The sequence below is a fragment of the Neolamprologus brichardi genome, chromosome 11, assembly GCF_056152115.1.
Source record: "Neolamprologus brichardi isolate AB-2024 chromosome 11, ASM5615211v1, whole genome shotgun sequence".
NCBI classification, from domain to species: domain Eukaryota; kingdom Metazoa; phylum Chordata; class Actinopteri; order Cichliformes; family Cichlidae; genus Neolamprologus; species Neolamprologus brichardi.
In genome coordinates, this window is record NC_142114.1 from 30,597,501 (window position 1) to 30,608,770 (window position 11,270).

Below are 11,270 nucleotides of genomic sequence, written 5' to 3' on the forward strand. Positions count from 1 at the left end.
GAATCCTCCCTTAGTTATGCTGCAATAGACGTAGGCTGCCGGGGATTCCCATGATGCATTGAGTTTTTCCTTTCCAGTCACCTTTCTCACCTTTCTCTTCTTTCTCACTATGTGTTAACAGACCTCTCTGCATTGAATCATATCTGTTATTAACCTCTGTCCAAATTCATGGGCTGCTTCCTCCTGAGGCCGCATTTGTAGACCGATTACGTCACAGCGACGCGCCGAAGGCTGTCCAAATTCGTAGACTCCTCCGAATGCAGCCGACAAATGCGTCCTCCTTTTCCCCAAATTTGAAGGATGGGTCGGGTGTGTCCTTCGTGGCCTACCATATCCCAGAATTCATAGCGCGGCCCAGCCAAACTCCAGTTTCAACAATGGCGGCCGCTACTAAGTTTTAAAATTACTCTTACTAATCTTTCTGGGTCATAAAACAAACTTTTAACATATTTTCAGGTGAGAAAGTAGCTGTGTAAACATCAAATATCTGCTCGGTTTATCAAGATATCACATATTTGCAAAAGTGCTTCGACGTTTTCGGAGCATCTGCTACCCACCAGCTCGATAGCGAGCCGGAGCTCAAGGGTCACTGAAGCCGCCGAGAACGGCACAACTCCCGGCACATCATCTTCAGATCACCGCGGAGTTTCGCTGCTCGGGTTAAACGTAATATATAAGTCACTTAGACAACCTAAAAATGTTATTGTTGGGCTTTTTTCAGTGTTTTGATTGATCATGAGTAAATCGGTTTGGCTGAGATTAAAGTTATTAGATTATTAGATAAAATAAAACTTTATTAATCCCCCGGGTGGTTTTCACACAGCTGACTAAATGTCAAACAGAAAACTGATTAAACAGAAGTGTGAGACGGTCGAGCGTTTCCTCCAGTGTCCTGTTATATTTTAGATAGCAAGGAGCAGACGGCCGAGTTTATTAAACTCCACCGAGACAGTGCTGACGCAGATCTGAAGGCTAGACCGTCCAATTTCATGGCCGTTTACTTCCGGCCTACCCGACCTTCTGAGGACCCGCCCCACGTAGACCCGGCCGGGTCCTCAGGAGGATGCAGCCCATGAATTTGGACACGACCACACTCTCTCTTCCACAGCATGTCTTTATCCTGTCTTCCTTCTCAACCAATCACAGCAGATGGCCCCGCCCCTCCCTGAGCCTGGTTCTGCTGGAGGTTTCTTCCTGTTAAAAGGGAGTTTTTCCTCCCACTGTCGCCAAAGTGCTGCTCATAGGGGGTCATATGATTGTTGGGTTTTTCTCTGTATCTATGAAGCGCCTTGAGGCGATTTTTGTTGTAATTTGGCGCTGTGTAAATAAAACTAAATTGAATCTTTGTGGGGAACAAAAATTGGAAGTTTACTATACTTAGATGTCCCCACAACGATATGAATACCCGACGTGTGTAAAGATGCACACAGAGAATTGTGAAGTTATTTGAATGAAAGGCAGAAACGTGACAATGTTTGTCTAGATTGTGTTTGTGCATTACGTCGTCCCGATCACTGAGCCAAACCCTGACTGCGTCCAGTGTTATTGTAGGTCTCTATCTTACCGTATAAAACTCCTCGAGGCGTCTGTTGTTGTAAAACTGATTGAATTAGACCTGCTGCTGAAGCTCTACGTGTTGCTGCTTTGATAGCACCATTACTGCGTACAGCACCACGGGAAAGCAAAGACCTTCACAGTTTTGGTGCAGCCTTCTGAACTGAAGCATCGTGAGAAGTAGTGAGGAGTGAAGTTAGTCAAGGCCAGAAAAAACGATAAAACGAGTTGGATGCCCTGAAGTGTTTCAGCTCTTTGAGTTTTAATGAGTCTTTCATCAAAAGCATCTTTGGTGTGAGGAAACACTGAACTCTATCCTTTCCCCTGTGAACCATGAAAGGCGTCTGTGGTGTTTTTACTTCACCAGTGAGCCGTTTGTTTCTTCTTGCTGGTATCTGGGCGTCCTGTGAAAGGCACGCCGCAGTGACCCTGCAAAAGCCTCTCATCTCCTCCACAGTGTGACTTATAAGCACAGGCTGGTCACATTTCCGAGGCTCGGCTGTGGGCGCAGCCGTCCTTTTTCATTCAGACTAATGAGGACGTGTCTCTGCAGGTGAGCTGGTCAACATGTTGTTGTGTCAGCAGCAATCAGCCGCCTCATTAGCCTGTCGCTGTGCGCTCACGTGTTCAAGTGGCTGTTTGTCAGCAGCACAGAAGGTCACGGCCCGCTGTCTCTGTTTGACCCAAATACCCGAACCCCAAATTTCCCATGACAGACCTGAGAACATTTTGTATTCGGAGAGAAAAACAACGACAACAATCTCTGCGTAAATATCTCGTTGCACATCCTGGCTTGTCTCTGATTGGTCGGCTGATGCTCAGTCAGCTGTCACTCCAGTAAACAGATGATGATATGAGATGTGCAAATTATTGCATTCATTCTTTGTTTACATTTTACACAGCATCCAAACGTATCTGCAGTTTGTGTTGTATGTATGTTATATGCAATTACATTGGCCCAAATCTAAATTAGACAGAGTTTTGTCTCTCGGTGAGCCCTGAGTGTTTAACCTGCAGAGACGAAGTAGCAAGTATAGAAGAGAAGGTGGCGAGGGAAGTAAGAAAAATGAGAAAGGAAATGATGTTTCACATAAAGGATGATGGGATGGAAGGTTGTCTGTGTGTGCGGCTACTGCAGGTAGGAGAAAATCGAGACGGTGTGGAGTGAACTTCGGACAGGAAACACTTTGATCCTTTTCCTTTTCTTAGTAAGTGATACAGATTGTTGCCGTGAGCCTTTCTGGAGTGAGGCAAACAAACATAATTCCTCTTATTACAGAACTTTTCATCCGCATAATGCAGTGTTGCCACGAGTTTACAGGCAGGAAATAAATGAACGGATGTTTTTATCATCTAAGAGCCCAAATTCCAGGTTTATGGACCAGATTATCTCCCCTGCATCTTTTTGTCACTGTGATCCTGAAACAAGATATTTTTTATTAGTTTATAGTCTTCAAAAGAAGTATTGAGCTGGAGGCGTGGTTCTTCTAAATACCAGCACAAACTGGAGTCCTTTCACATGTGAGTGTAGTTAATTCAGTGCTTTTCCTCCACAAAATAAACGCATCACTGATTACATTTGGGGACGTGTGACAGACGGGCCCTGATCTCTTTCCTGCTGTTCCTGCCATCTTTGTTCCTGAGCAATCCCTCCTCACACGTTGCTTTCCGCGTCCTCACGTGTCGCTCTGCTTCCAGCTGGTACCGGTCCAATTTTTCTCCCCCGTTGTGTCCCAGAAAATTTGCTGTCTCCGTGAACTCTGAGAGGTTTACGGAAAGTTTACGCCAAAGAAAGGACACGAGTGTCCCAGTTCGGGTATGGCACTCACTTATTACAGATTTAAGGAAAGTGCAGAGAGGCCTCACTGAACAGTAACACAGTATTTCACTACACAGATCAGAAGTCATCACCGGGGTAAAGGAACTCAATCAAGCTGTTTGCGATCTTTCTTCATAATAACTCCAAAAACTAAATCCTGGAGATCCTCGGGGTTCTGCGATCTGTTCCCAGATGGCGTTGCATGTTTGATCCACCTTCTCATTGATCCAGGCGGATGATCTGATATCGTCGTGTTGGTGTTGTTCCCAGATCATCATGAAAATGTTGTTCCAGGTTCAACATTGCAAGTGACCAATCACATTATTGTGACGTTATTCTTTTGCGTACCAACCCATTCGTGCATTTATGAAATTCCAATGTTGCAAGGACAATATCAATTCTGCTTAGCGTTTATTAAAGGGTTAGGGTCAGGGTTAGGGTCCGTTGATCGGCGGACAAAGGCGGTTTCTCGCAGCTTAAGTACAGTTTTTTGTTTTACGCCGGTTTTTCCCGAAGTCGCAAAAGTATGACATCACAACATTCTGATTGGTCACTTGCAATGTTGATCCTGGAACAACCTTTAGTATGATGATCTGGGAACAACACCAACACGAGGATATCAGATCGTGCGATCCAGGCTTGGAACTGGGACTGGGAGTAGCTTATGACCCCATGAGGTTGGGTTTGTGTCTCCTCCTGGTCTCAGAATTGTTGAATGTGTTAGCCATGCATAGGTCCACTGCACCTGTCCATGATGGGTCATGTTTATGCTACTAACAGAAAAGTTAAAGGAGAAGACAGAAGCTGAAGAACAAAGCAGCTAGAGGAGTGAAAAAGCCGAATTCTTCCAAGTTCATTCACTATTTGAGTAAGTTTACTGCTGGAGACACAACATTCATGGATGTTCTAACAACAGCACCTGTTCCCTGCAGGTTGGTTTGCTTCAGGTCCTCAAGTTGTCCGGCGACCTGCTGCAATTCCTGCAGGGCCTCCTGGTGGCGCTGGTGTACCAAGCAGAGGCCCTCAGAGAGGCCTCTCTGAATGCGGTCAGAGTTCGGGCGACCATGTTGGCGGAGCTGCGTGTGGTTCGTCAGGTCCGAGGAGTACCCCTCCAAATCCAGGGGCTGCTTCAAGAGCTGAGGGAACTGTCCAAGATCACCCTTCAGTTCGTGTTCAACACCACACCCCTTTACAACATGGTGAGTAGACAGCATCTGCAACACACCTGTAACACACCTGAGACATGTCGGATTTCCAACTCCACTCCCCATTTGTTTTCAGCTGCAGAAGCCATCTCCTCAGGAGGTGGAGGAATTCTTGAACCAAGAGGAGCTTGTATCTGACAACTCGTCTCGTCGCGGCTCCAGTAACAGCCTCTTCCTGAAGGCCATGGACGGCCGTCCTCGCGGCCGCCGGAGCCTGTATTCCCGCGCCGCACGAGGTTCCGGGGGTCCTGTGAGCCCCGACCCAACCAATGGCTGTCGTCGCTCGAGTCTGAAGGAGCCCCAAGCCCCAGAGGTGGAGGTCATGCCCCTCCCTTCCGAAGGCGCCGCCCCTCGACGGCCATCTGCCGCCGAGCTGCTCCTCACCCCGCTCAAACAGTTCGTCTCCCAGAGCCAGAAGGCCTTCGAGTACCTGACCCCCAACTCCTCCGAAAATGCTGCCAACGCTACAGAAACAACCGACTATTAAACACCACGCTGAGGTTTGACCCCACCCTTATCCCCCACCGACCGCGGCCTTTGACCCTGACCCCCGAGCGATTACAGCCGGCCACGTCAGTCCTGGATGATCAGACGAACCTGCCTCAGCTGCTGCTGGTTTGTGCGTTCGTGTTCAGCCGCAAAGCTGTCACCAAATTATTATTTGATCGCTGACGCCGTTCTCGCTGTGGACAGGCGGCAACATGCAAAACCTACAAGACAAAGATTTTCTTTAGTTTTAGTTCCTCATTAACCTAAAATTTGATCCACTGAGGCCAAATGTGTAGAATCATATTTATTATTGTTCATTGTAACGTCATGAAGTGTTTAAAGGCAGGTTGTAGTTCATGTTTTTCATACTGCCATATCTTTCAGGAGGTTTTTAAGACGGAAGAAATAAAAAAGGGCCCAAGACCGATTCATGTGGAACGCCTCCCAAAAAAACACCGTCACATGAATCTAGAGTATCAACCTGCATCAATGTAAATCCAGAGAAATCTCTGTCATTAGGTTTAATCGGGTTTAATGTCGAGCCACAAAGTCCCAAATAATCCCAGATCTGTTTCACAGAAAATGTTCTATATTTGGTCGTGTCCAAATTCATGGGCTGCATCCTCCTGAGGCCGCATTTGTAGACCGATTACGTCACAGCGACGCGCCGAAGGCTGTCCAAATTCGTAGACTCCTCCGAATGCAGCCGACAAATGCGTCCTCCTTTTCCCCGAATTTGAAGGATGAGTCGGGTGTGTCCTTCGTGGCCTACCATATCCCAGAATTCATAGCGCGGCCCAGCCAAACTCCAGTTTCCAACAATGGCGGCCGCTACTAAGTTTTAAAATTACTCTTACTAATACTTCTGGGTCACAAAACAAACTTTTAACATATTTTCAGGCGAGAAAGTAGCTGTGTAAACATCAAATATCTGCTCGTTTATCAAGATATCGCATATTTGCAAAAGTGCTTCGACGTTTTCGGAGACGTGTGCTACCCACCAGCTCGATAGCTCGCCGGAGCTCGAGGGTCACTGAAGCCGCCGAGAACGGCACAACTCCCGGCACATCATTTTCAGATCACCGCGGACTTTCGCTACTCGGGTTAAACGTAAGATATAAGTCACTTAGACAACCTAAAAATGTTATTGTTGGGCTTTTTTCAGTGTTTTATTTGTTTGTGAGTAAATCGGTTTGGCTGAGATTAAAGTTATTAGATTAGATAAAATAAAACTTTATTAATCCCCCGGGTGGTTTAAATGTCAAACAGAAAACTGATTAAACAGAAGTGTGAGACGGTCGAGAGTTTACTCCAGTGTCCTGTTATATTTTAGATAGCAAGGAGCAGACGGCTGAGTTTATTAAACTCCACCGAGACAGCGGTGACGCTAATCAGAAGGCGAGACTGTCCAATTTCACAGCCGTTTACTTCCGGCCTACCCGACCTTCTGAGGACCCGGCCCACGTAGACCGCGAAGGCCGGATCATCAGGAGGATGCAGCCCATGAATTTGGACACAACCAGGATTTCAGAATTCTTTCCAATATGTTAAATGTATGCTGTTCATAATCTGCTTTGCTTTGTAGAAGAAAAGCCTTTAGTCACATTTCATAACCTTTTTCCAGTCACGGAGTTGATGAGATGTGACTGAAAGCTGTGTTTTTGGTCAACGTGCAGCTTGGTGATGTTATTTTGTGTTTTGCTCCTGATAATCAAGCACTGATGCAAAGTAGTGATGAAGGCTCTGTGTTGTTGGTTGGAGATGTGTGGATGGGTTTGATACCAGACTTGTTGGGTATACGAATGTTCGCTAAGTTCTGAACTTTATTATGTAAAAAAGGCAGATGCAGTAGAATCTAGTCAAAGTGATCAGTGGTGGTTGTAATTGTCCAAAATATCGAGCACTTTGAAATATTTCACGTTTAAACCTGTTAGAAAGTGACCCGTTTTATTTGGACAGAAATTTGCTGAAACTCATTTAATCTCTTTTAATTAATATAGTTTTGATCATTTAGAAGTTATCATTGATTTTATGGTTGTCACTCTTGTCTGTATGAAACCACTTATGTAAACGATGATCTGAAAGTGTTTCTGACTGTGCCACAAGTTCAAATAAAAGCTTCGTCAAACCTCAGAGGACTGAACAGTGACTTTGGTTCATGTTGTTTATTCAGGTTTGAATTTCAGGGGGGGAAAGTTTCTGTACAACACTGATATGAATAAATAGATTTATGTACAAAAAGAAACATTCATTTTACAGTACAGATAGGTTCTTTTGTTCTCATATATCCCAGAGAGCTGGGGCCAGCTAACGGCGGGCCACTCGTTCATCCAGGAGCTAAAAACAGACTGAACCCAGCTTTCCTGCAGGTCCATGATGGTGTAAGTTTAGTGTCTGGAGAACCTGATAACCTGTTTGAAATCACAGCCAGAAAAAACGCTGATCGTCAGTCAGTGAGCGAGTTCACATCTAAACCATTTTTTTAATCCAACAGAAATGTAATTCGCTCTGACACACAAAACTTTCAGACTACACAAAGACGTCCGACATTCCCACCAGGCTGCAGAGTCCTGATGATTTCAGATGTTTCAAGGGGAACTCGAGAATTCGTTGAGTTTTTAAAATATTTTCTGAAACAATGCAAATTTGGTGCACGCTTGCTACCTTAGCACGCTAAAGACTATACACAAGGCTAGTGCTACAGTCAGTGTTTTTGCACATGTTTGGTCACAAACCAAAGAATGGAGCACATAATGTCGGCCCTATTACAACACTATTGGTTACCAGAATTTAATCAGAGGAGGTTACATCACGCTCTTTGGTGCTGGAAGAGTTCGTCAGCTCATCGGATGGAAGTTCGAACTCCATCCTGCCTGTGCGGCTAATGAAAAGTCAGAGGACCACCTGTGTAATTAGGATTCATCCTCTGAGGAAGAAACTTCGTGTCAGTGTCTGATAAGTGCCGAGATATTCATCGCCTCTCTGCTAGCTGAGCTAAAGGTCTTCAGCTCCAGCTGCCCCTCTTTATTCTGAAACAACTTTTCTCTGACCAGCTTTACCGTCGACCTTCCAACAAAGAATCGTTCTCTCAACCTCCTCAGCCCGTCTCGTATCTGACCTTTGACTTCACTCAGGAGGCATCTGACAGGAAATTCTCTGACGTTTTCATCTCATCAGAATGAGCAAAATCAACCTTTGCATGTTGAGCCTACTCTGCCCGTTTCTTTGCAAACACTGCAGACACGCTCCTGACGATCCCTCGGACGCCGGCCGTGCTTTTTCTTATAGCTCGCGTCTCTTTCACGAGGTCGACCAGGCGGTGAAACACCAGCAGGACGCCGTGGTACGTCTCCGCCGCGGACACCTCGAAGAAGCCACACTGTTGGGACAGGGCGAGCAACCGTCCCTCCTCGCCAGAGACGGTGCGGTGCCGCTGCAGGTCGCGTTTGTTTGCCACGATGATGATGGGGACAGAGGACGGCTTCCTGCTTCGACGTATCTGCTGCAGCTGCTGCTGGACGACATCGAAGCTGCTGCGATCGCACATGTTGTAGACGAGGATCATCCCGTCAGCCCACTGCAGCTGTTTGTCGCTGACGGAGGAACTCTTCTCTCCGGGCTGTGGAGAAAGCAAACGCACAAACTCTAAAATTCATGCTCGCATCATTATTTATGGTGTTAATATGCAAATTTATGCAAAAAGGTTCCCCAAACTAATCTGTCGAACTAAACTAACCACACGCTCGATATAAACGATTGGTCCTCAGTCTGCATTCTGTCTATTGACCATCAGGGGGCGACTCTTCTGACGTTCCTTGGTATAGAGCTCTATTGGAGACACTTGACCTATGACCTTAGCAAACACTTTCCCCATGTTTATTTTATTAATCATGTTTATCTCAGATTTAAGATGCCCTTTAATCACCATGGATACTTATGTATTCTAACTAGGGATGCACCGATACCGATACTGGTATCGGGTATCGGGGCCGATACTGTAAAATGTGTGTGTGCTCATACTCGTAAAAGTTAACCGATACCAACTTATTTCATTAATCAAAGGGTGGCTTCTCATTTCTGTTGTAGTTTTTTAGATTGGCCACTAGGGGGACATCCCGCGCTAAACAGGCACAGGGTTAGGCAAGTGAGACTGGCAGCTCCAGATAAAAAAGAGAAACTGGAGGCTGCTGTAGCTAGGCTAAACAAAATGTCAGCAGTGTGGAACGCAATAACTGCAATAATTTAAAAGTTTATTTTATTCTCAAACCTAATTTGTATTTATTTGATTCCAAACAGAAGTGTTTATTTATTATTCTGAAAGCTCGAGACAGTGCCAATAGTTCAGTGATATTTTGTAAAATTACAATGTGGAGACTCTGCAATAATTTAACAGAAGTGCTTATTTTTCACTTGAAACTTTTTTGTGGTCATTTTTATTAAGATTTTATTTTTTATCGGCAGGGAATATAATAAAACCTGTCTTCCAATTAATTGTATTTGTGTGTGTGTGTGGTAGAAGTATCGGTTTTTGTACTCTGTATCGGCAAGTAGTCAGATCCAAGTGTCGGCATCGTATCGGTTTGAAAAAATTGGTATCGTTGCATCCCTAATTCTAACTACTCCTCATAAGCATAACCGTGCATGTGTGGTACCCGCTCCATCTTTAGCACTGACGTTTATCATATCTTTCAAATCTGTTGGCTCAGCCACAATTTGGGAACCAAAAAGGTGTTTTAATATAAAGGATCACATTTTAAAGAGCTGGAAATACACCTGTGTGTGTGCGAGGTGCAGCCAGGTGGAGACCTACCTGTGCATACTGAGAGTCCCAGATGTTGAAGCAGATCTCCTGCCCATCAATTCTGTCAACTCGGCTGTAAACTGACTCTGAAAGAACAAGAGATAAAGGGGAAGCGTGAATAAATATTCACAGTAGTGACACTGAATAATGATTTCGATCAGTCGGAGCATGAACAGACAGAGCTCTCACCGATGTCGCCGTACTCGCTGATGAATCTCCTGGTCAGAAATCTGACGGTGAGAGCTGCACAGAGAGAAAAGATCATTAGATCAAAGAAAACAGAAACCAGTACATTGAAATATGTTCATAGATGACTACAGAGCTGTTTCCTTTGAGCAACATTTGAGCTAGAAAACTAGAAATGAAGTGAAAACACGAGAAGAGAAACATAAAGAGGATATTTCTAACGAATCAACATGAAAACGTTCTGTAAGCAAACATGAAATATTCTGGAAATGAGCCGGTTTGATCTTTACTCACCGGACTTGCCAACATTGTGAGCTCCGAGCAGCAGGATGTTCACCTCCACCCTCTGCTGGTTTCCCTCCATCGCCTCCATACGACTTTTCTCCTGTACCACCATCAGGAATCAGTTCAGGTTTGCTGACAATAGATGCCAAAGATCTGGAGGCGCCGCTTCAGACCGCCGGCTTATGTACCCCGTGTGGGCGGGGCTTCGGAGCTGTGAGTCACAGCCCAGTCTGACTGCAGCCCGTGCTTGGTGGAGGGTCTTATCTGGAGTCTTATTACAGCAGTAACGAGGCAGATATGGAGGCAGATATGAGCATCTTTGTGTACGTGCTTGTGTCGGTGTCTTGAGGGTATTTCAGGGCTTTCACTAACTGTGGGAACATTTTTGCACCACTCTGCATTGGTGGGTGAGGGTGGGAGTGGGGTGGTGGTGATATAATGACCTTTCTCTGCTGTTTACAACCTTTCTGCTTTTATACCATCTGACCTGTTTTGAAGTGAGGGGACATTGAGGGTGTGTCTCTGTCTCATTTTTCAGTTATTGGGACATTTTTGCATCGTGTGAAAATCTGCAGATTTGTGCAGCTGGGTTCGTCTCAGTGGGGAAAGACTGTGTGCTGCAGAGCGCGTCGATTAAACGACAAGCTTCGTTTCTGCCTCTTTGGCTCCACCTGCTGGCTCCCAGCTGAACAACCTCATTCTTCCTGTTTTTCTTCAGCAGCTGCAGAACTTAACTGATTATTATTTTCTTCAACAAATCATTTAATTTGATATCAAAGGGGGATTAATTTCCAAATTTAGACCAAGATATCTGATCTTTATTCATTACTGGATCCCTCGGGGCCATATTTGCTGTATAAATCATGCAGACAAATAAGTGAGCTTTTTATCATCGACTCTAAGACTCTCGAAGTCCTCCTCGTGCACCTAA

The 11,270-nt window shown here is 45.3% G+C and overlaps 2 protein-coding genes across 2 annotated transcripts in view; one reads left to right on the forward strand and one right to left on the reverse strand.

Moving 5' to 3' along the window:
• plin6 (perilipin 6) overlaps positions 1 to 7,200 on the forward strand; it is a 19,077-nt gene extending 11,877 nt beyond the window's left edge. Inside the window, exons 7-8 of the mRNA XM_035916521.2 lie at positions 4,306 to 4,572; positions 4,655 to 7,200. Coding sequence (XP_035772414.2) covers positions 4,306 to 4,572; positions 4,655 to 5,065 — 678 coding nt within the window. The 3' untranslated portion in view covers positions 5,066 to 7,200. The remainder of the gene's footprint in view (positions 1 to 4,305; positions 4,573 to 4,654) is intronic.
• A 17-nt stretch (positions 7,201 to 7,217) lies between these two features.
• On the reverse strand, positions 7,218 to 11,215 carry LOC102778103 (ras-like protein family member 11B). Its single transcript, XM_006809830.3, has 4 exons — positions 10,349 to 11,215; positions 10,058 to 10,111; positions 9,878 to 9,954; positions 7,218 to 8,686 (listed from the first exon to the last, which is right to left on the reverse strand). Exons 1-4 carry the CDS (start codon positions 10,449 to 10,451, stop codon positions 8,276 to 8,278), a joined length of 645 nt encoding a protein of 214 aa, XP_006809893.2. The 5' UTR covers positions 10,452 to 11,215; the 3' UTR covers positions 7,218 to 8,275.
• Positions 11,216 to 11,270: the final 55 nt, after the last annotated feature.

Excerpts from the sequence above, each read along its gene's own strand:
- LOC102778103 (XM_006809830.3), bottom strand. The coding sequence starts at position 10,451 with ATGGTGGTACAGGAGAAAAGTCGTATGGAGGCGATGGAGGGAAACCAG. Across the intron at positions 10,112-10,348 it reads TCACAATGTTGGCAAGTCCG|CTCTCACCGTCAGATTTCTG; the intron begins GTGAGTAAAGAT and ends CTCTCTGTGCAG. Across the intron at positions 9,955-10,057 it reads CAGCGAGTACGGCGACATCG|AGTCAGTTTACAGCCGAGTT; the intron begins GTGAGAGCTCTG and ends TTGTTCTTTCAG.